General features: G+C 45.9%; 1 protein-coding gene across 1 annotated transcript in view; it reads left to right on the top strand.

The window, feature by feature from the left end:
• GAS7 (growth arrest specific 7) overlaps positions 1-23,811 on the top strand; it is a 247,056-nt gene that overhangs the window by 200,691 nt on the left and 22,554 nt on the right. The window contains exons 5-7 of the mRNA XM_008072471.1: positions 9,928-9,981; positions 19,251-19,340; positions 22,886-23,001. Of these exons, the coding sequence (XP_008070662.1) occupies positions 9,928-9,981; positions 19,251-19,340; positions 22,886-23,001 (260 nt within the window). The remainder of the gene's footprint in view (positions 1-9,927; positions 9,982-19,250; positions 19,341-22,885; positions 23,002-23,811) is intronic.

Below are 23,811 nucleotides of genomic sequence, written 5' to 3'. Positions count from 1 at the left end.
ACTGTCTATTACACTATTCTCTATGTCTTTGCCTATCCTTGGATTAACTCACACTTATCAGTGAGAACATGGTGGTATTTGGTTTTCTCTTCTTGACTTAGTTCACTTAGGATGATGTTCTCCAATTCCATCCAAGTGCTGCCAAAGACATTTCATTCTTTTTGATAGCTAAATAGTATTCCATAGTGTATATACACCACATCTTCATTATCCACTGATCGCTTGATAGGTATTTAGGTTGATTCCACATCTTTGTAATTGAGACTTGTAGGTGCAGGTGTCTTTTTTTATATAATGATCTCTGTTCCTTGGGGTAGATACCAAGTAGTGGGACTGCTGGTTCAAGTTGTAGAGCTACTTTTAGTTGTTTGAGAAATCTCCATACTGATTTCCATAGTGGTTGTACTAATTTACACTTTCACCCACAGTGTCTAAGTGTTCTCTTTTCTCCACAACCATACCAGCATCTATTAAAAAAAATTTTTTTTTTTTTTAATAATGGCCATTCTGACTGGTTTAAAGTATCTCATTGTGGTTTTAATTTGCATTTTCCTGATGAGTGATGTTGAGCATTTTTTCATTTGTTTGTTGGCCATTGTTATATCTTCTTTTGAGAGATGTCTGTTCATGTCATTTGCCTACTTTTTAATGGAGTTATTTGCTTTTTTCCTTGATGATGTGTTCGAGTTCTTTGTAGACTCTGGATGTTAGTCCTTTGACAGATGCATAGTTTGTGAATATCTTTTCCCATTATATAGGTTGCTTATTGATAGCTAAATAGTATTCCATAGTGTATATACACCACATCTTTGTATCAGCGTTGTTGATTATTTCTTCTGCCGTGCAGAAGTTTTTTGGTTGAATTAAGTCTCACTTGTTTATTTCTGTTTTTGTTGTATTTGCTTTTAGAGTTTTAGTCATAAATTCTTTGCCTAGGCCCATGTCCAGAAGAGTTTTTCCTAGGTTTTCTTCTAGGATTTTGGTTTCAGATCTGACATTTAAGTATTTAATCTATCTTGAGTTAATTTTTGTACACGGGGAGGCATGGGGATCAAGTTTCATTTTGCCGCATGTAGCTATCCAATTTTCCCAGCATCCTTTGTTGAGTAGGGTGTCCTTTCCCCAGTGTATGTTTTTTGTCTGCTTTGTTAAAGATCAGTTGGTTGTAGGTATTTGGATTTATTTCTAGATTCTCTATTTGTGTTCCACTACTCTGTATGTCTGCTCTTGTACCAGTACCATGCTGTTTTGGTTACTGTAGTTTTGTAGTATAATTTGAAGTCAGTTAATGTCATGCCTTCTGCTTTGTTCTTCTTGCTTAGGATTGCTTTGTCTATCTTGGCTCTTTTTTGGTTCTATATGAATTTTAGGATTTTTTTTCGAATTCTGTGCAAAATGATGTTGGTAGTTTGATAGGGATTGCATTGACTCTGTAGATTACCTTGGGTAATATGGTCATTTTATCAATGTTGCTTCTTCCAACTCATGAACATGGACGGTTTTTTCATTTGTTTGTGTCTTCTATGGTTTCTTTCATCAGAGCTTTGTAGTTCTCCTTGAAGAGATGTTTCACCTTCTTAGTTAAGTATATTCCTAGGTATTTTAGCTTTTTGACTAAATAGAATTGAGTTTTGCTTTGATTCTCAGCTTGATCACTATTAGTGTATAGCAGTTCTACTGAGGTGTGTGTGTTGATTTTGCATCCTAAAACTTTACTGAATTCATTTATCAAGTCCAGGAGTCTTTTGGAGGAGTCTTTAGGATTCTCTAGGCATAAGATCATATCATTGGCATACGGAGATAGTTTGATTTCTTCTTTTCCAATTGGATACCCTTCATTTCTTTTTCTTGCCTGATTGCTCTGCTAGGACTTCCAGTAATGTGTTGAATAGGAGTGGTGAAAGTGGGCATCTTTGCCTTGTTTCAGTTCTGAGGGGGAATGACATTGGAAGTGGGTTTGTTATATATGGCTTTTATTATTTTAAGACGTATTCCCTCTATGTCTATTTTGCTGAGAGTTTTTATTATGAAGGAATGCTGGATTTTATCAAATGCTTTTTATATATCTATTGAAATAATTATATGATTTTTGTTTTTAATTCTGTTTATGTAGTGGATCACATTTATTGACTTGCATATGTTGAATCACCCTTGCATCCCTGGGATAAAGCCTTGGTCATGGTGTATTTTTTTTTTTTTTATGTGCTCTTGATCATGGTGTATTTTTTTTATGTGCTGTTGAATTCGGTTTGCTAATATTTTGTTGAGAATTTTTTGGCGTATATGATCATTAGGGATATTGATCGGTATTTTTGTTGTTGTTGTAACTTTCTCCTGGCTTTGGTATCAGTGTGATACTGGCCTCATAGAATGAGTGAGGGAGGATTCCCTCCTCTCCAGTCTTGTGGAATAGCTTCAGTAAAATTGGTAACAGTTCTTCTTCGAAGGTCTGGCAGAATTCAGCTGTGAGTCCATATCAGGTTCTGGATTCTTTTTTGTTGGGAGTCTTATAATTACTGTTTTAATCTTGCTACTCATTACTGATCTAGTCAGGGTTTCTATTTTTTTTTTTATTCGAGGTTGAGGGATTGTATTTTTCCAATAATTTATCAATTTCCTCTAGATTGTCTAGTTTGTTTGCATAGAGTTGTTCATAATAGTTTTGGATGATCTTCTGAATTTCTGTGATATCAGTTGTAATATCTCCTTTTTCATTTTTGATTGAACTAATTTGAGTCTTCTCTCTTTGTTTCTTAATTAGTCTAGCTAGCAATCTATTATTTTTTGTTTGTCTTTTCAAAGAATCAACTTTATTTCTTTTCTCTACTAGCTTTAGGTTTGGTGTGTGTTTTTCTAGTTCCTTGAAGTGTGATGTTAGGTTGCCAATATGCAATCTTTCAGTCTTGTCAATATAGGCTTTAATTGAAGTGTTATAAATTTTTGTCTGAGCATAGCTTTGGCTGTTTCCCAGAGGTTTTGATAACTTGTTTCATGGTTGTCATTTGTTTCAAGATATTTTTAAATTTCCATCTTGATTTCATTGTTGACCCCAGGATTGTTCAGAAGCAGATTGTTTAGTTTCCATGTTTTTGTTTGGTTTCACAAGTTCTTCTTGGAGTTATTCCACTGTGGTCTCAGAAATTATTTGATATGATTTTGATTTTTTTTTTTACTTTATTGAGGCTTGATTTGTGGCCTATCATATGGTTTCTCTTGGAGAATGTTCCATGTGCTCATGAGAAAAATGTATTTTCTGTAGTTTGAGGATGGAATATTCTATAGACGTCTGCTAGTTTCATTTGTTCTAGAGTCTAGTTAAACTCCAGTGTTTCTTTGTTGACTTTTTGCCTTGATGACCTATTTCTGTCAGTGGAGTGTTGAAATCTCCCACTATTATCGTATTGCTGTCTATCTCTTTTTCTAGGTCTAGTAAATTTGTTTTATAAGACTGAAGGCTCTAATGTTAGGCATATTCGTATGTAAAATTATGTCTTTTTTGATTAATCCCTTTATCATTATATAGTATCCATCCTTGTCTTCTTTTAATTGTTGTTAACTTAAAAACTGTTTTATCTAATATGAGAATGGCTATTCCTGCTCATTTTTTATTCCTATCAGCTTGAAATATTTTTTCCCACCCCCTTTACCTTGAATTTACAAGGGTCTTTTTAAGTTAGGTAGGTCTCTTGAAGGCAACAGATATTTGAGTTGTATATTTTTATCCATTCTGCCAGTTAATATCTTTTTAGTGGGGCATGAGACCATTAACTTTCAGAGTTAATAATGATATGTATGGTACTATTCTGTTCATCATACTGGTTATCTGGTTGCTTGCTTTATTTATTTATTTATTTATTTTCTCTGTGGTGTTGTTGTTCCATAAGGTCTCTGAACTTTATGATTTCCAGTGTTTTTCTACTGGTGTGTTTTGATCTTTTGTTTCAGTATTTAGAATTCCTTTGGGTATTCCTTGTAGAGCCAGTCTAGTGGTGGCAAATCTCCTCAGCATCTGTTTGTCTGTGAAGGACGTCATTTCTCCTTCATTTATGAAATTTAGGTTTGTGAAATACAAAATCCTAGGCTGACTGTTATTCTGTCTGAGGAGATTGAAGATGGAGTCCCAGTCCCTTCTGGCTTATAGGGTTTTTTCTGAGAAGTCTGCTGCTGTTGCTCTGATAGGTTTACCTTTCTCTCTTCTCTCTCTCTCTCTCTCTCTCTCTCTCTCTCTCTCTTTCTCTCTCTCTCTCTCTCTCTCTCTCTCTCTCTCTCTCTCTTTTAGTTGGAGTCTAACTCTGCTACCCAGGCTGAATTGCAGTGACACGCACACTCACTACCACCCCAGTATTGACCTGCTGGGCTCAGCTGATCCTTCCACCTCAGCCTTCCAAGTAGCTGGAACTACAGGCACGCACTACCATGCCCGGCTGATTTTTTATTTATTGTAGAGACAAGGTCTCACCAAGTTGCTCTGGCTGGTCTTGAACCTGCAGGCTCAAGCAATCCACTTGTCTTGGCCTTTCAATGTCTGGGATTACAGGCTGAGCCACTGATCCTGGCTAGGTTTATCTTTCTGAGTTATTTGTTTCCTTTGTCTTACTTCTCTTAAAATTCTTTTCTTCACATTAACTTTGCATAACCTGATGATTATATGCCTTGTGGCTGACCTTTTTGCAATGAATCTTCTGGGGGTTCTTTGGGATTCTTGTACCTGGATGTTTAAACCTCTGACAGGGGCGGAGAAGTTTTCCTCCATTATTCCCTCAAATAGGTTTTACAAACCTGTTGTGGTCTCTTCTTCCTCAGGAATAACTATGATTCTTAGGTTTGGACATTTTATGTAACTCCCTACTTCTTGGAGACTTTGTTTTATTCTTTTGATTATTTTTTATTGTCTAGTTGGGTTGAATTCAAAAGCCTTGTCTTCAACTTCTGAAATCCTTTCTTCTGCTAGTTCTAGTCTGGTGTTAAAACTTTCCACTACTGCATTTTGTGCTTCCCTGAGTGATCCTTTCATTTCCAGAATTTTGACTTTCTTTCTTTTTCTTTTAAGGTATGTATCTCTTTGGAAAATTTTTTATTCATGTCCCGAATCAGTTTTTTAAAAATTTCTTCAAGTTGGTTTTCAATTTTCTCCTGAAGTTTTTTGATCAATTTTATAATCAACCTTTTGAATTCTATGTCTGGAATTTCAAAAATTTCATTTTGGTTAGGGTTTGTTGCTGAAGAGTTGGGGTGGTCTTTTGGGGGTGTTGGAGAACCCTGTTTTTCATATTGTTAGAATTATTTTTCTGGTTCCTTCTCATTTGGGTTAGACTATTCTTATTAGAGGTTGGCATGGGGCTGCCATAGGCGCTGTAGGGGTCCCTTGGTTATGTATAGCCTTGGTGTGAGGTGAGTTTCTCAATTGCCAGCTGTGACAGTTTTGTGCTGGGTACCTGCACTGACTCACAGTGTCCTGAGTGGCCAGAGTGGCCTAGAAAGTGGTGTTAGCTGGGGTTTGGGATTAGGCCTTCTGAAAAGCTAAAATATTATATCCAGTGTGGTGGGCTATACTGTTGACCTCCGGCCAGGAGATGGTGCTTATGGGAGAAAGCCGGGTACGATGGTGCCTGTAAGGTTTCTCCTTGGTGAGTGTTACCTCAAGAAAGTACCTAGCCAGCCCAGGACATGGGAGGGGTTCTGGAGATTCCCCAAGTTCTCTGTTTTGGGCCTTCAAGGGGAGTGCAGGGGAAGGGACCTGAAGCACCCCACAAATGTGTACTCTTGGTTACCCTAGTGGGGATTGGGAAGGAGTCTCAGGGGCGCTCCCCCCTCCCCAGCGCACTGCTGTGCAGGGTAAACACAGAAGAGTTCACAAATGGAGTGAGAGGTTGCTATGGCAGAGTCCCACCCTGGCTCCCACCTTGGCCTCAGGTAATCTATGACCTAAATGTCAGAGTTCAGCCAGCCTCAGGGCTTCAGGTGTTCTCAGGCAACTCACCTAGCCAGGGACTGTCTGCAGCTGCAGAGTTTGCCCTTGGGACCATCCCCTACAGGCTGACTGGAAGGTGGCTGCTCCACCCACAAGGGTTGAGTTCCTGGGAAATGGTAGCCAGCACTGCTCAAGGCTTTTTTACTGCACCATTCCACAGCAGAGCATGGCTGTGGGTAAGGCATTTTCTGTGAGGGACTGGAGTCCTGGAAGGCTCAGGGAACCATGCAAGTTCAAAGCAGGAGCTCAGAACTCCTGAATTCCCCTCACTCACCTTTCTCACTGTGTCCATAGGCTGTGGTGGACTATGTTGATGCAAGCCAGAGTCTGGCCAGTTCCAGCCCAGGTCAATGAATTTTTTTCTTCCTCTTTGCTCTGAGTGGTTATTATCTCTTTTTTGGAAAGTCATGGGATGTACTGCTGGGCCCATTCCTCTCTGAGTGCTAAAGAAACTCATATCTTGGTTTATTCTGTAGGAGAAACTCACTTTAACTGTCTCATGTCGGCCATCTTAATCTTATCTCCAATTTAAGCAGTTTTGACAAGAATACCTTACAGGTGTGTTGAGTTCCTTTTTACTGCGTTTCATCTGGAGGCACACCCTCCCAGGTTAGCACCCTGCTGGTAAGATTCAGTTTGTGCTCTTCGTTAATGGGGTGACTACCAATTTTCCCTTTTGTGTAGGTACATTTTCCCTTTCTAATTTGTCAGTAATCTGCAGGTGCTTGTGTGAGATCATGTAAACATCCTGTTCACCAACAGTCTTTTCATCCAGTGTTGAGCATCCATGATGGCCATAGCCTGAATTTCTTTTGATACTGGGGTTTGCAAGGGATGATCATCTAATTCCTTGTAAGTTTTTATTAACATTCTTCTGTAAACAAATGGCCTCTCCTTCCCCTTTGGAGTTAATCATTTGTAGTTATTATTCATATTTGTGCTCAAATTATCCCCAGATTTGGCCTGTGGGAATCCCTTTAAGCTGACTGTGTCCTTTGTTATCGCTCCATCATTCTTGGAATACTTTCTCAACTGCCGGCACAATAGGATATTCCCAGTCTACCTTGCATTTGGAGTTAGCGAAAAGGAACCTGGGTTCCTTTAAGTGGCAAATAGTATTTAGAAGCCAATTTCTAGCTGGTAGATGTTGTCACTGTGATGGGGTGTTAGTCCTTCTAGGCCCTTTGAGTGGAATGTTATGAGGGTGTTTGTGTGTGTGTGTGTGTGTGTGCGTGTGTGTGTATATGTGTGAGAGTGTGTGTGTGTGTGTGTGTTGCATGTTTTTTATATATATGTAAAATATATATATGAAGTTGGAATAATAGGCATGGTTCATCAACAGAGCCTGAGATTGCCTGTAACCCACCCTGGTCCACAGTGGTTGAAGTCAAACACTGCTGATAGAGCAGAGATCAGGGAAGGTGCTGACATTCACACATAGAGCACCTGCCCCCAATATTATCATCTGTATTCCTATCCTGGCCAAGTCATAGGGAGGAGGTGTGACTCCATGTCGAGCCTCATTCTATAGAGGCTTCTACTCAGTGGTCCTAAAATATATGTTTGTGAATGATGGAACTCTTTTTTGCCCTACTGCAAAGACACCTGGAAAACAAGATATTTTCCCAGATCTCAAAGTAGAGAGAAGGCATAAGGTGGAGGAAAGAGTTATACAGGCTTCTGTTTACTAGCCTTGTCACTCTGGACAATTTGCCTTCTCTAGGCCTGTTTTATGACTTGTAAAATGGAGTCAATGCCATTTAACTGGCTGCAGTTGTAAGGATCAAATGAGATTAAGTATGTCAAAGGACTAGCCAGGTGCCTATCATAATAACCAAGCACTCAATGGATGGTAGTTCTTGAATCATGTCCCCCCTCGTGGCTATCTTCCTCATCTCCTCATCACTGTCATTATCAGCATTAATATGTAGACTTGAAGGCTGTTACCAAGGCTGCAGGAGCACGAGTTGCCCTCTCTGGGGTCTACAGCAGGAGTATGGCGATGGTGGTGGTGGTAATATGTGCCTGTGACAGGGAGACTCCTGAAGACTACAAGATCCATCCCAGAGCTTCCCCTTCCTCCTTCCTGGCATGTATTTGCATGGCCAGTGTCTCTGCATGAGGGAACCTGTGGAGAGACTCCTGTGCCCATCTCTTCTTGGTGCCTGGCACCTCCTGTCATGCAGCATTTGTCTGCCTTCCTCTCTGGGCTGTTTAGGCAAGTGCCCTGGGGCAGAGCTGATAGTTTAGAAGGGCTACAGGGTGGGCCACCTGGATAAGTTGTAGTTGGCCAGAAGCTTGACAGTGCCCAAAAGCCTGTTAGGGTTGCTAGAGGAGTTGCAATAAGTAGAAGCACCCCAAATAATACCATAGAGGGGATAATCAGATCATTGTGCTTCCAAGTCAGGTCCTTGGGTTCTGCATCAGAGGTGCTGTCACCACCCAGGACATGCTGTATCAAGTCCAGCAACTGGGAGTTGTTGCTGGGATTCTTGTTTTGGGCACATTCCTCAGCTGATTCTGATGCACCTCAAATCTTGAGGATCAGTAATAGCAATCAATTTTACAGATGGTGAAACTGAGGCTTAAAGAAGTAAAATTCCTTGGCCAGGGTCTCAAGGTTAGTAATCATGTTCTCATCTGTGAAAGGGATGCTCGATAAGGTTCCTCTGTGCTGGACTCTCTAAAGATACTAGTTTTTATGAGTTGACTTTACTTACCAGTTCAAGCAAAGCTGGGTGGGAGGAAGGGAATGAGGCCTTAGCAGAGACTCAGTCAAAATCCCTGTTTTATCTGATTTGCTGATATGGGGCTGCCCCCCACCTACAGATGTACATTCAGCCAGGTGTCCAGAGTTGTGCTGGCCTGAGAGTAGGGGGGAAGCGAGGGCGCTGCTGGTTCCCCAAGGCTTGCTGGAGAAGTCACTCCATGCGTTTTCTGGCCTTTATCTATAAAGTGACAGCCACATCCTTACATTCCATCAAGGAAAGAGCAAGACTGTGTGTAAGTCCTGGGGCACACGCAGGATGGCCATCTGCAGTGCCTTAGAGGTAAGCCTGCTTCCCAGGTCCTTGTGTGGCTTGGGACAGGAAACAGGGACCTCTGATATTGAATCCCTACAGTAATTGCTAATACGACAACAAAGACCCAGAGTTGAACATTCTGTTTAGAGATATGAACTTTCATGACAAAAGTGTCATTTCTGCTGGCCATCCTTAATTGTCTTGACCAGAATAATCCTAGGACTTTGACAAGCTCCTGAGGACTTGAAGTCTTGGAGGGACTTGGGACTCTGGATTTCTTGCTGGCAACAGGAAAGATGTAAAAAGGCAATCTAAAGATTGAATGGAAGCTGAGCCTCGGCTTGGCTGAGAAATCCCTCCTGGCTCACGGAGTAGGGTGGGGGCGGTGAGTCAGGGAGTTGACGGAGCAGCGCCCCAGTGCACATTATGTGTATTTAGGGTTTGATGTTTTGGACTCGGGGGTTTCCGAATAAAATGTCATGTGCTGAGTTCCTTGGTGCCAGGAGGTGGTGGCCTGCCATCTGCCTTAACTCTCCTCTCCCCAGTGGGTTCTGTCGCTTCAGGCAGCAAGCAGCACGCAGAACCGTTTGCCAGCAGAGGGCAGCGGAGGGGTTAATTCCCCAAATCACAGACTGAGAGGAGAGGACGGGAGACCTGGTTTGGAGCAGTTCTCTCAGAGCCTGTGCAGGAGGCTTTCTCCTCTTCGCCTTTAGCCCCAGACAGGCATGGGAACAGTGTGGGATCGGGGATACTCCTGCCTGCCCTGGCCCAGAATATGGTGACTTAGGAGTTAACGACAGGCTGAGCATCTCTCAACTTCCCCAACACAGGGCTTTTAAGCAATCGTTTCACTCTCAGGGAACCTGAATGGGGAAAAAAAACCTCTCCAATATGGAGAACAGCTTTGATGATGTTTCTTGCCTCTCTCCCCAGAACCTGGGATCCTCGTCACCAAGCAAAAAGCAGAGCAAAGAAAACACCATCACAGTAAGTGGCTCCTGGGGGCCCTCCCAGGTTGGGCTGCAAGTTGGGGCATTTGGCCATGGCTGGGCTGTTGCCATGGTAATGTGGGCCGCCAAGCAGAAGTGATGCTCAGTTTGGAAATGGGGAAGTTCCAAAGATTCGATTTCGCTGAAGTTCCTCCTCCCCCTTCCCCCACCTCCCATTCCTCTGTCAATTTCCCATTTCACTTTTTGTCTCCTGGTGAAAGAGTGGAAGGAGGGTGGCTGGAATGATGCCGAAGCCATTTTTGCAGAGCGGGCAGGGGAAGGTACAAGCGCAGGAGTGGGTTGAAGGGGGTGGACCATGCACACAGCAAGTGATGTGACGTGTAAATTACAGCCACGGCAGGGCTGCTTTTGTGCGGGGGTAACTTCTGGAAGATGTCAAAGTTAAAAGCAAGAGAAAGCACCCTAAGAATAGGGTTCCTGGGAGTTTCTGATAGAAGCAGACATCTTCTGCCTAGAGTGGCCTGTCTGCCTCCCAAATGCCCCCAAGTCCCCATGTGGAGGCTGAAGAGGTGCCCCACCCCCCCCACCTGCCTACCTTAGCCCTGTGCTCTGGGAAGGTAAGGGCTGGGCATCGTTGTCCCCACAGCCTACAGCGTGGAGACCTGAAGTGTGGTCCTGAGTCTGCTATTTTGCCACACGTGCAGGAGAACAGGGAGCAGGGAATCACTCATTCAGGCTCCATCTCTTTCAGACCACCCCCACGGAGGTGAAACTAAGAGTGGGTGCATTTGCTTGGTTCACCCAGGCTGAAAATCCTACTTTGGAAGAAAATGAGGGTCGGGCAAACAATAACGATAACAATAATCACTGCCAATTTTGGTGTGCATTTGTTATGCACAAGTAGTGTTTAAAAGGCTCATTTCACTGTATGAGGTGCAGGTGATAGAATCAGTATAGTACAGCGATGAGAAACCGGGACTCTGAAGCCAGAGTGTCATTTATGTCAGTTACTAGCTGCATAATAGTGTTCACATTTATAAAATGGGGACATGGGAGGTGTCTGTGCTGTAAGGATGGTGTAAGGTTGACACAGGTCCATGTGTATAAAGCACTGAGAACAGAGCCTGGCATGAGTAAGTGCTCTGTACACATTAGTATTATCTCACTGTTTACAAGTAAGGAAACTGAGGCACAGAATAGTACCTTGCCCACAGCCATCTGGCTAGGAGGCATCAGGATTTGAAACCTATGCTCTTACCTGCTCTTCTGGAGCTGCCTTGGGTTCCTTGGGTCGGGACTCCTCTTGATCTCCCTATGCCTGTGGCGTGTGCCTCCTGAGAGCTGAGCAGAACAGCTCAGCCTTCTTGGACCATTCCCGGTGGTGCAGCAGGGCATGGGCGGGCCACAGGGACAGATTTCCCAAGAGAACAGCCCCCACCTCAAATTGTCACAAAATGCCCCAAAATGCCAGGACAAAGCGGTAGCTCCCAATAGTCTCCTGATATACATGAAAAGGAAGAGGAGAAGAAAGTATGTGGGCAGGGGAGCAAATAAATAATAGAATTCTAGATGAAAAACAAAATGCAAAGCAAAAAAGCAGAGTGTTATCTGCCCAGAGTTCCCTTAAAGGCTTCTAGTGACAGTGCTCAGGCCATGGAGTGGGACAGCTGCTGGGCCCTGTCTTTCAGCCAGAGCTTTGGGTTTTGCCAGAGTGGGCTGCGTGTGGTTCTGGGTTCTCAGGGCGGCACACCTTGTCTATCCCTGCCTCGGTGCCCTCCCACTGACCTACATCAGTGTTTCTGCACAATGTAGTTGGCATTTGAGGCCTCCAAAATCCTTGTTTAAAGTGTAGATTCCTGGATGGTTCCCCAGACCTACAATGGATCTCTCTGGGGCCAGATGGGGAAATCTGCATTTCAACCAATACCCCCAAAGGTTTTTACTAAACATTCGTGCCTTAGAGAATTTTTGCTGGGAAAACCAAGCAAGGGAGGGACTGGCCAAAGGTTGCAGACCATGTGAGAAATAAAGCCCAGGGCTTGAACCCAGGTCTCCTGGTTGCCAGCCCAGGAGATGCCCCACAGTGTGACCACCTGGCAACCATGGCCCCACGCATCTCCAGGATGGTGGGCTTTCTCATCAGCCTTGGTGCTGAAGACTTCTGCCCTGCCACTCTTTCCCTTCCACCCAGCCCTTGGTCTCCTGTACCCAGCCTCCTCCTTTTGATCCTCGAAAATGCATGGTTTCCCAAGGAGATGCTCAGAGGGAAGGGTGAGCCAGCTCCCAGGAGACTGGGATACTAACTTCCCTCTCCATGCATGTGGATTCCACACTGTTCACTCCCATGGAGCTGAAATTTCCAAGCCTGGGCAGCAAAGGGTGGTTCGTCCAGTGCGAAGGTGGTGCTTGACTCTGAAGCTCCTGCTTCCCTGCCCGGGACCTGGAGCTTGTTTTGAAGGGGCAGACTTGTGGGTTCTTTGACAGCAGCAGGCAGGGGCTGGCAGCCTTATTGGATCTCATCCCACTGTCACCCGTGCAGAGCTGGCAGGTGGAGTGTGCTGTGTGATTGGGAGTGACAGGTGCTCATGGCAGCTCACAACCTTGGACAAAAGCATGATACGTCACAATCTAGAGGGTTCGAGGAAAGAAGATAACAAAGCCACACGGCCACACTCTCCTGGGAAGAGGAATTTGGGGACTTCTGTGGTCCTCAGCCCTGGCTTTGCAGCACAGTCTGTCTTCCCTGGGGGAGCCGGTGGGCTGAGATGAGCCCTTGGGAGCATGTCTTCTCTGTCCCACAGCGCCCTAGCACTGACCCTTTCCTCTCCCACATCCTCCGAGATCAGCTTTTCTCCAGGAGATAGTTCAGGGTCTGTTGGATTGGAACCCTCAGTTGTCAAACCATCTTCTCTTCTCTGCAGCAGGCAAGCTGGTCAGACAAGCCAGGCAAGGGGACTGTGGTCTCTCTCCCCAACACAGGCTCCTGCTGGACCAGGATGTGGGTGAGGGGTACCCCACATCAGACCCTTAGGCGAGTCACATCACGTGTATGTTCAGCGGCTGTCACGGCCAGGTGGATTCTCGGGTGCTGCCACCCCCTTAGCACCCCTAAGAGAGTTTCTGGGAGGCAGCCCTACTGGTTCTGGTTGCCCCCAGGCAGAATGGCCCTGACAGGACCCTCAGCTGCACAGTGGACCCAGCAGTTGAGGAGGGTTGGGGTGTTACTCCATTTATCTGAGAATTGGAGGAAACAGTTGGTGTGAGAGTGAAGATGCAGCTGTTTGAGGATGGGACCTCAGGGAGGTGACAGTGGAGGGAGGTGATGGTGGGACTGGCTACTGGAACTTCCTCTGAAAGCACACATAGGGAGGTGTACCCCCTCTCTTACTTGTTCTTGAACACCCCTTCCTTCTTTGACCCCTGCCTTGGGTGGGGACATGGCATATTTATGCCTCAGTATATTGGAGAGATAGTGTGACAGGAGTTAAGAGCCTAGACTGTGGAGCCACAGTGCCTGGGTTCAGACTTTGGTACCACTTTTATGTGCACAAGCTGTGTGATCTTGCATAAGCTACTTAACCTCTCTGTGTCTCAGTGTCTGCATCTATAAAATGAGGATAATAATGGCACCTGACTTTTAGGCCTGTACTAAGAACACTAAATGGTGGCTGATACATTGTTAGCTTTTGTGGAACTCACAGAAAGTACATCCTTAGGCAGTATCTTGTGTTTGTAAGGTGGAGAATGGAATTGAGGCTCTAGCTATGCCCAGGAGGCCTTGGGAGGAGGACAAGATCTTTCTAGAGACACAGCTGGACCCTGATATAAACCCCTAGAAGATGACACCCGTGGAAAGGCCTGTCCCACCTTCTGTACCCTCCTTGGGCTTTGGAGCCCTGTAGGATGAAGCTGTGTGGACCTCCCAGCCCTTCTTATCCAGGGACACTAGAGCTTTGACTTTGAGGTCTAGATGTCATAGAAGGACAGAGCAAAGATACGAGTAGTTGCCCATGAGTTAGGAAGCTGATTTGAGACCCTGCTCTGACACTTATAGTGGGCTGGAGAGTTATGCTGTCTGCCTCAGTTTCCTCATCTGTGCATGAGTTTGCACCAGGCCATTGCAGCTAAACACTTCAGCTCTGAATGTTTCCTGGACATCTGCACACACATAGCTGTCTCCATCCCTCTGCTGCTACCACCTCCCTCTCTCTGCATCAAGCTTTCTTCCCTCATCTCCCATCCCAGTGGGTGGAAATGCTCATCCTCCCTACCCAGCCCAGTCATCCCAGGATTTCTCAGCCTCGGCACTATGGACATTTTGGGTCCATAGCTCTTTGTCATGGGGGACCATCCTGTGCATTGTAAGGTGTTTATCAGCTTCTTTGGCCTCTACCTACCAGAGGCCAACAACAACTACCCCCATCCCAGCACAACTGTGACAACCAAAAATGTCTCCACATTGCCAGATGTCCCCTGGGATGAGGGGCAAAAGTGCCCCTGAATGACAGTCGCTGAATTTACTTCATGGTGCTGTTAAGTCTATCAGCCAAGTGTCCCAAGGTTCCACTTACCCCTCTTGACAGTGCTACCACCAGCCACCATCACAACTCCTCCAGGTCACTGCAGAGACTTCCCCCCCAGTGGCCATGGTCACGTTCTCCCTGCAGTATATCCTCTATGCTGCAGTGGGGGGTGCTCACCCAAGAGAGCAACCCATTCGATCATCACTCTCCTGCCAGACACTTCCATGGCTCTCACTGTCCCGCTACGTTCAGGATGGACCTGAGGGGGCCTGGCCATGCCTGCAAGGTCCCCTCTCACCTCAGTCTTATCTACTCCCTGACTCTGAACCCCAGACAGCCTGAGCAATGCATTCCCCACTCGTGGACATATCTCACACCCCGGTGCCCTTTTCCTTCTTGCAATACTCTTTTCACTCCCCGCCCCGCTCTCTGCCTGAGTCCTACTCTTACTGCCTAAATCTCATTCCCTCTAAGATTCCTCCCCTGAATCCCTGGTCCTTCCTGCCACCTCAGCACCCCATGCCTACACCAGGGGTAGATTTCTCCCAAAGAACTGCAGTGACTTATTATGGACCCATTGAGGGTACAGGCTATACCTTACATCCCTTGCCTCTAGTCGTTGCACTAAGAAACATCTACCGAGTACTACTGAGTACCACCATGTGTCTGATATTGTGCGGGTTATGAGGGAGACAACAGGGAAAAGATGGCCCCCTGCCTCTCATGGAGCAGGCTGTCTGGTGAGGAGAAAGATAAGCCATCATCAGAAGTATCGCTCCAGATGTGTGCATGTCAGTTGCTGGGAAGGTCTAGCGTAGCACATGCCACTGGGAAGCCACTCAAATGTTTGGATGGAAGTGGATGAACAAATACTCCATCGAAAAGCTTTGTGGTCGAGGGCTTGAATTCTGCAGTCTGCCAGATCTGGATTCGAATACCAGAACTAGCTTCTGTGATCCTCAGATTCCTCATATGAAATGAGGCTTCTGTTCCCTGCTTGTGGGGTTGCTGGGAAGATGAAATGAGAATGCATGCAAAGCCCTAGGGAGGGCACCTGAATAAGGTCTCCCTGGAGGATTCTCCATCCCATAAACTGCCTCCCAGGAGGAGGCCAGGGAAGTGCAGATCTCTAGATTCTCACCAGGGGATGCCAAGCTCTGTGAGGATTTGGGGGAATCTGTGTGGGCTGGCTGGGAGAGAAATCCTCAAACCAGAGTGGACAGAGGCTGTGACAGGCACCCTGGGCAGCCCCTGGCCAGTTCCTCTGAGGACCAGTGTCCTCACAGAGTGGCAAAAGCAGCAGCGGCATGAGTCCTTAATGAGACTCCCATCCTGCTACCTTTACTCCTCTCCCCAAACCAGCTGGCACTCCTTCAGTGACTGTTACGAGGCCATATTTGAGACCCCTCACCTTCTAGCCCCCAGCCCCCCTTCTAGTCCCTGAAGTAGGCATCTCTCTGGAAGGCCAAGCAGGGTCTGAAGAGCAGGGCTCCATGGCTTGTTCATCTTTGGGTCTTCTGTGGAGGTGGGTACAAACCCTCCCTCATGGGGTGCCTCCTTCCCTGCTGAATGCATCGTGAACACTGGTTATCAAAGTGTGGTCTCCAGAGGGCCGGCATCACCTGGGAGCTCAGATCTCACCCAGAGCTCCTGAATCAGAAACTCTGGGGAGGGGACCCAGCAACCTGTGTCCTCCAGGTGATTCTGAGGCATGTTCAACCTTGGCTCCAGAACAGAGAAGGGGACTGAGTGGTACCTAGGAAGGGTCTCAGCCCTCTTCAGACCTTCCATGGCCTTTCAGATGGTAGGGTTTGGAGCCAGCCAGGATTTGTCATTGGCAGGGCTGCCCCTGGTACCATCCCCCCTCCAGGCTAACAAGATCTGTCTCCATGGGCATCCTGAAGTGGGCAGTAGCATCCTGTCTTCAAGGGTGGATCATCTCAAAAAGATCCTGGAAGATGAGGCTGGGCAAGACCTATTTCCCCCTCCTGTCCTACCCCACCTTTGGCCAAGCCTCCTCACGTCATGTTAAAGTTCTTCTTTTGTGGGAAAACGTTTCCCCAACAAGAGGCCAAGGTCCCTGATCCTCCCTGTTGCTTCGTGTTTCTATCTAGAGTGGGCACCCCAACCCTTGCCTCTGTCACATGTCAGGATCTGGGAGGGGAGGACTCCTTACTTTGACTGGCCTTCTTCCCAGACTGCAGGTGAGGCCTGTGCCCCTGACAGTCAAGGAGGGGATGAAAATAGATGTACTTCAAGATGCCCTCAAGCTCCTAAACCAGAGATCTTGACTGAGGTCCATGAGCCTAAATTCACAGACTGAAGAGTTTGTTGGGCTTACGTGGTGTCTTTTCAAAATTAGGATTATTAATATTTTAAACTTTGAATTAATTGCCAATACTTAACAATTGAAACACTTCACATAAAAATCCCCATTTTAGCCGGGCTTGGTGGCTCAGCCTGTAATCCCCTGCTTTGGGAGACTGAGGTGAGTGGATTGCCTGAGCTCGCGGGTTCGAGACCCGCCTGGGCAACTTGGCGAGACCTCATCTCTACAATAAATTTAAAAAATCAGCCGGGCATGGTAGCGTGTGCCTGTAATTCTGGCTACTCGGAAGGCTGAGGCAGAAGGATCGTCGGAGCCCAGCAGGTCGAGGCTGCAGTGGCCGGGAGTGGCCACTGCACTCCAGTCTGGGTGACAGAGTGAGACTCCGACTCAAAAAAAAAAAAAATTATTTTAAACTTTGAATTAATTGCCAACACTTAACAATTGAAACACTTCACATAAAAATCCCCATTTTAGCCGGGCTCGGTGGTTCAACCTGTAATCCCGTGTTTGGGAGGCTGAGGTGAGTGGATTGCCTGAGCCCGCAGGTTCGGGACCTACCCAGGCAACTTGGCAAGACCTCATCTCTACAATAAATAAAAAATAAGCCAGGCGTGGTAGCACATGCCTGTTGTTCCAGCTACTTGGAAGGCTGAGGTGGAAAGATCGCCGGAGCCCAGCAGGTCAAGGCCACAGTGGCCACTGCACTCCAGTCTGGGTGACAGAGTGAGAATCCAACTCAAAAAAAAAAAAAATCCCCATTTTTAGCTTCTCTCTAGTCACCGCATAATCTGACAACAGTTGGCAAGAGCTGAGATGAATCTACCCCTTGGACATATCTCCACAGACCCTGACCCCTGCACTAAGCAGAGGCTGTTCATCCTCCCTTCTGAGCTGCAGTTTCTATGACATAAGGGTGCCCCACTGGCTGGTATGTCCTGTGTGGCATGGAGTTTGTGTCCTGGGCCCAAAACTCAGGGTTTTCTGCACCGTTCTTTAACATCTGACATCTACTTCAGCAGGTATTTTAGCTGTGAGGAGGGGTTAAAGACTCATAAGGCTTAGGCCTTGCTGCCACAGAGGAAACAAATTAGCCAGCTCCATAGGAGAGGGAGGATTTGGGGCTTGAAGCCATGTCAGCAGGAGTATTAACAAAGCCACCTCCACAGAGCGGGCCGGGGCCACTTCCAGAGTGGGGAGAGCTCGGGAGCACTACAGACATGTTCGAGCAGAAAAGTCCAAGACAACCCAGAAATTTCTGCAGTTCACTCTCCTTAGCTATGTCCAGCCTCAGCATGCACCCTGATTATAATTTTAAGCTGTATTTATTCATATAATACATATCGTGATATAAAATTTATAAGAAAACCTCTCACCCCGGCCCTCACTCATACAATTTACTCTGTACATACATAATCAAACATGTGTACAGTTGATTCTTGAATAATGCAAGGATTAGGAGTACAGACCCCCTGTGCAGTCAAAAATCCAAGTATGACTTGACTCCCCCAAAACTTACCAACTGAGAGCCTACTGTTGACTGGAAACCTTATCTGTAACAAGCAGTTGATTAACACGTATTTTGTATGTTATATGTGTTATATACTGTATTCTTACAATAAGGTAAGCTATAGAAAAGAAAATGTAATTAAGAAAATCATGAGGAAGAAATATATTTCCTGTTCACCAACTGGAAATGGATCATCATAAAGGTTATCCTCTTCATTGTCACATTGAGTAGGTGGAGGAAGAGAAGGGATTGGTCTTGCTGTCTCAGAGGTGGCAGAGATGGAAGAAAATCCACTTATATATGAACCTACACAGTTCAAACCTATGTGTTGTTCAAGGGTCAACTATATGTCCCCTCCTTGTTTAAAAAAAAAATAGTAGCATATCGTAATACTGTTCTCTTGCTTTTTTTTATCCCCACCTAACTGTTCTGGCACCCTTTCCTTATCAGTACAGATCAACTTTATCACTGTGTCCTTTACAACTTCTATAGATGTCCATCTATCTCCTGCTTTGTTTAACCGTTTCCCTACTGATAGACATTGGAATTATGTTCTAACCTTTAGCTACTATAAGTAGTGCTATTGTGAAATGCAGCACTGTATCTGCAGGTCACTGTACACGTGTGCAAATAAATGTGTCCATAGGAAAGACTCTTAGTAGTGCAATTACTGGGCCAGGAGCACTGGACATTTGCAATTTTGAGCCTGCTAAACACCCTCCAGAGGGGTTGCACTGATTCATAGCCCCTCTGGAGTGGGTGTCAGTGCCTGTTGCCCCTCATGTGAAATGCTAGCTATGGGAGTTTGTGAGCATCCCCGAGTGGTCCATCCAACTGGCCCTATAGGGGAGTCTCTTCACCGCTGTGTCCTGTGAGCAAGGCATCCCCGTTTCTTCCCACCCCCCACTGAAGTTGTGTGTTTTTTTTCCTTGTTCTGTGTCCTACAGATAAACTGCGTGACATTCCCTCACCCAGACACAATGCCAGAACAGCAGCTGCTGAAACCAACCGAGTGGAGTTACTGCGACTACTTCTGGGTATGTGGTGACTCAGTTTCCCCTACACTGTGGCCGCCATTGACTAGGCGCAGACACCTTAGAATGGGTAGGAGGGGCCTGGCACTCAAAGCATAGGGGCCTTGTTGAAGCCTAAAGGGATGGCAGTAGACTTAGCATTGGAGATGGAAACTCAAGACTCTCTTGGATTCTAGATCATTCCAGAAATCTTAGAGAGTCAGCAGGGTTTTTGTTCATGGCAAAACAGAAGCCCCAGCCAGGATGTAGGGTAAACTGAGGGTCATTTTCTTTGATACTCAGTGAAGGCATGACACTAGAATCAGCCTCAATAAACGAATCTGGTCTCATACTTGCTCTGTCACTGATGCAAGTGAACTTGGACATGTGCTTCATTTCCTTGGGCCTCACTGTTCCCATCAAAATCATGAGGAAGTAGTGGCAAGGATCTACAACCACCTCCAGCTTTAATAATCCCATGATTCCAAAACTTTTACATAGGGTTTAATAGACGTAGGGTTTTGGTTTTGCAAGAGGAACAAAAGTTTTGTGCGTGGATGACGGTGATGATTGCACAACAATGTAAATGTACTTAATGCCCCTGAACTGTACACTTACAAATAGTTTAATGGTAAATTTTATGTTAAGTTTATTTTTCCACAATTTAAATAAATTTAAAAATATATATTTTAAAAATGTAGTCTTACACCTCAGAAACTCTGGGGAACATCCTGGGTATTTGCATTTTAGAGTCAGCTATGACTTTCAAAATTAGATTACCTCTTTCTGGAATCGGATAGTAGTGATGGTTGCACAAGCTTGTGAACATATTAAAAAACACTTAACTGTACACTTCAAAAAGTATGCAAAGACTCTGGGAACAACAAATACAGTAAATAAAAACTTGTTTTCACCACCATGCAGAATGGATTATCTTTTTTTAGATTTGATAACCCAAGTACTGGACAAAAGTGCTTTTTTTCTTTCTACCAAATCACCTGTACCTTAGAAAATATACAGGGCGTGGTGGCTTACGTCTATAATCTCAGCACTTTAGAAGGTCCAAGCCGGAGGATTGCTTGAGCCCAGGAGTTCAAAACCACCCTGGGCAATATAGTGAGACCTCATCTCTACAAAAAAGTGCAAAAATTAGCTGGATGTGGTGACATGCACCTGTACTTTCAGCTACTCAGGAGGCTGAGGTGGAACGATTGCTTGATCGCAGGAGGCTGAGGCCACAGTGAACCAGGATCACACCACTGCACTCCAGCCTGGGCGATAGAATGAATTTCTGCCGTCCCCGCAAAGAGAAGAAGAACATATGCAAAGATTCCTCTTGCCTCTCTGCCAAGGGACAATCCCTGGTGCTCTGTTGCTTTCAGGACAGAGATCTGTGCAGAGCTTACAGTTAAAAAAGGGCCTGACTCTGACATCAGACAGAACTGGGCAGGTGACCTCAGAGGCAGGCTGAGCAGGGGCGAGTGTGCAGGACTCTCTAGGCCCCGGTAAGGGTGTTGAACTTTATTCTATTTGCAGTAGGAGGATGTTGGAGGATCTTAAGCAGAAGTACAATGTGAGCTGATTCACATGCATTGTGTAGGCAGGAGTGGGAGTGGACAGGTGAGTGAAGGAGACTAGAAAAGACAGTGGCAGCAGCAGAAACAGAAAGGCATAGCTAGGCTTGGAAACAGTATCCCTAAAAAGGGATGCAGTAAGTGGCGTGTTCAAGGAAGGGCGGGTTGAGCTCCGGTAATGGGCATCCCAGGAGCTGCAGGGAAGTGTGTGGGATCTGGAGCCTTGGAAAGCTGGAGGGAGTGTGTGATTTCACCCACGGGCCCATCCAGGAGAGCAACGCTTGGGTTCCCATCGTAACTCAAGTTCTCTGGGGACTCTGAGACTTAATCTTCAAGCCACTTGTCTCCCTCACCATCTAGGCCTTTTCCTCGAGTAGAAGTCTTCTCTCTACTGACACAGTCATTAAAGCCTATTTCTTCTGACTGGTTTTCCTGAGGGTGGACAGATCCCTCAGCATATCCATCCTTGTGGGAAGGCAGATTGGGGCTCAGTATTTGGAGTTTTCCTCTTGCTTTTTCATCAAGATGTGGCTTTCATAGAGTGACGTGCACAGATCTTCAGGGTACATGCGGACATTTTGAAACTGTAAGAGCAGCCCCAGGAGGAAATGGTTCACCCCATATGGTGGTGGTCTCCCTGTCATGAGAGGCATTAGCAGAGCAGCCTGATGAATGTTGGGCAGGGGAAGGTCAGAAAAGGGGTGTTAGGTGTGCTCGAGGAAGTACAGGCAAAGTGAAACAAAGGCAATTATTTTATTTTGAAATGTTAAATGAAACAAATGAAATATTTGCTTGCAAAAGTAATTGGGTCCTAAGTCCCCATTTCATTGACAAGGCCATCTTCCCCAGGTCCTGACTTTTATTTAAAAGAAACTAATAACAAGATGCCATTTATAGAGTACGTACTATGTGCCAAGCTGTTTACTATGTCATTTACCCTGAAGTGACCATATGAGGTGGGTGCCATTATTTCCCCAGTTTTGCAGCAGACCTAGAGTGAGGAAAGAACCTGCCCGAGGTCACCTTGCCAGGATTTCAAGGCAGCCTGCTGTGTTCTGGCTTCCCTTCAATCCACTTTCCCACCAGCAACCTGTTACATCTTTTTTTTTTCTCTTCTATGATCTTTTATGAGTGTGTGATAGAGCAGGGGGTCTGTGGCCTATTAGGAACTGGGCCACACAGCGGGAGGTGAGTGGTGGGCCAGGGAAGCTTCATCTGTATTTACAACTGCTCTCCATCGTTTGTATTACCACCTGAGCTTCACCTCCTGTCAGATCAGCAACTGCCCTTGATTCTCATAGGAGCTCAAACCCTACTGTGAACTCTACATGCTAGGGATCTAGGCTGCACACTCCTTATGAGCATCTAATGCCTGAAGATCTGTGGTGGAGCTGAGGTGGTAATGCTACCACTGGGGAGCGGCTACAAATATAGATTAGCATCCTTCCCCCTGCCCCCCAACCCCTGTCCATGAAAAAATAGTCTTCCTGATGCCCAAAAGGTTGGGGACCACTGCATTAGAGGATGTCACTGCCCAACTAGTGCAACAAGCTGGCAGAAGAAATGGCTAAGGCTGGGGCACCTGCCTCCGAGGTCACACACAGACAGCTCAACTGGGTGTCAGTACAGCAAGAGTCCCCAAGGGTCAAGCCAGCCTCCACAACCACCTGGTTGGAAGTCAGAGACCACCGGGCTTCAGAGCCAGCACTTATGGCTCCATGCCCTTCTTCCTCTTGGACCCTGGGTTGGGAAAGTTCGGGGTGGCAGCAGCTGCAAGATCCTAAGCATCAGAAAGCACCAAGGGAGCGGGGCCACCACAAGAGATCCAAGTCAGGGCAGCAGAGTTAGCTGCTCCCGTTCCCCCTTCTGTGCTGTGCTTGGGGTTGCCAGGTGCACCTGGGAACTTTCAGGGTTCTATCTTTTCTCTACTCCATTCTCCCTGACTGCAGACATCAGGCCATCCCCTAAACTCTTGGGCTTCTGTTTCCTTTGCAGGCTGATAAGAAGGACCCCCAAGGCAATGGCACCGTGGCTGGGTTTGAACTGCTGCTTCAGAAACAACTGAAGGGCAAACAGATGCAGAAGGAGATGTCAGAATTCATCCGGGAAAGGTGAAGCCTGGGCCCCTCCCCAGCTCTTGGGCCTGCCGACAGCACCCATCCACCCATCTTGACCTCGGGCCTGAGGGGAGTCAACAGGACTTAACACTGCACAGTCAGCATTGGGCTGGTTAGCACTAAGTCACAACTCATGGCCCCAGGGAAAGATCTGACCAGCAGATCTGTGGCTTTGGCCTATATAGTGTTTTTAAAGATTTGCGCCAACATTTTAAGAACACTGGTAGATTTCACATTGAAATCTAGATATCTAATATGTCTTGAGAAAGCAGAAGAGTGGGCAGGATTGTCTCCACATCTCTCATACAATGATTGGCTAGAACTGAGGAGCAGCTACTCCTGTAGAGTGGCTGTGTGCACCCATTTTGCCACAGTCTCTACTACTCCCTACTGTCTTCCTCTGCGGACTGTTTTACTCCTTTACTTAGCTACCTAACCTTTATTTGAAGCACTGTGCTTTACCATAACCAAAAAGGGGATTGCTACTTTTCGGTTCACCTTTAGCCAGAACTATGTCCCAGGGGAGGAAATAGAGCACCCACCCCCACATTTTTCCTGCCTTCAGGGATTGTAACAGTGTTTTATCTAGAAAACTTGGGAAAATAGGTGAAGAAACAATACATTCAGCCTGATGCAAATAGAGAAGTCTACAGAGAAAAAGCGAAGTTCCTTTCTCATCTTCCTTCTCCTCTCTCTTTTCAAGTTCTGAGATTCTATCAGCACACACATACACACACGCCTGCATACACTCACCCATCACACACACACACACACACACACACACACACACACACACACACAAAC

The sequence above is a fragment of the Carlito syrichta genome, unplaced genomic scaffold, assembly GCF_000164805.1.
Source record: "Carlito syrichta isolate Samal-C Ts95f unplaced genomic scaffold, Tarsius_syrichta-2.0.1 Scaffold315198, whole genome shotgun sequence".
NCBI lineage: Eukaryota > Metazoa > Chordata > Mammalia > Primates > Tarsiidae > Carlito > Carlito syrichta.
This window is presented reverse-complemented; position numbering and strand designations above follow the sequence as displayed.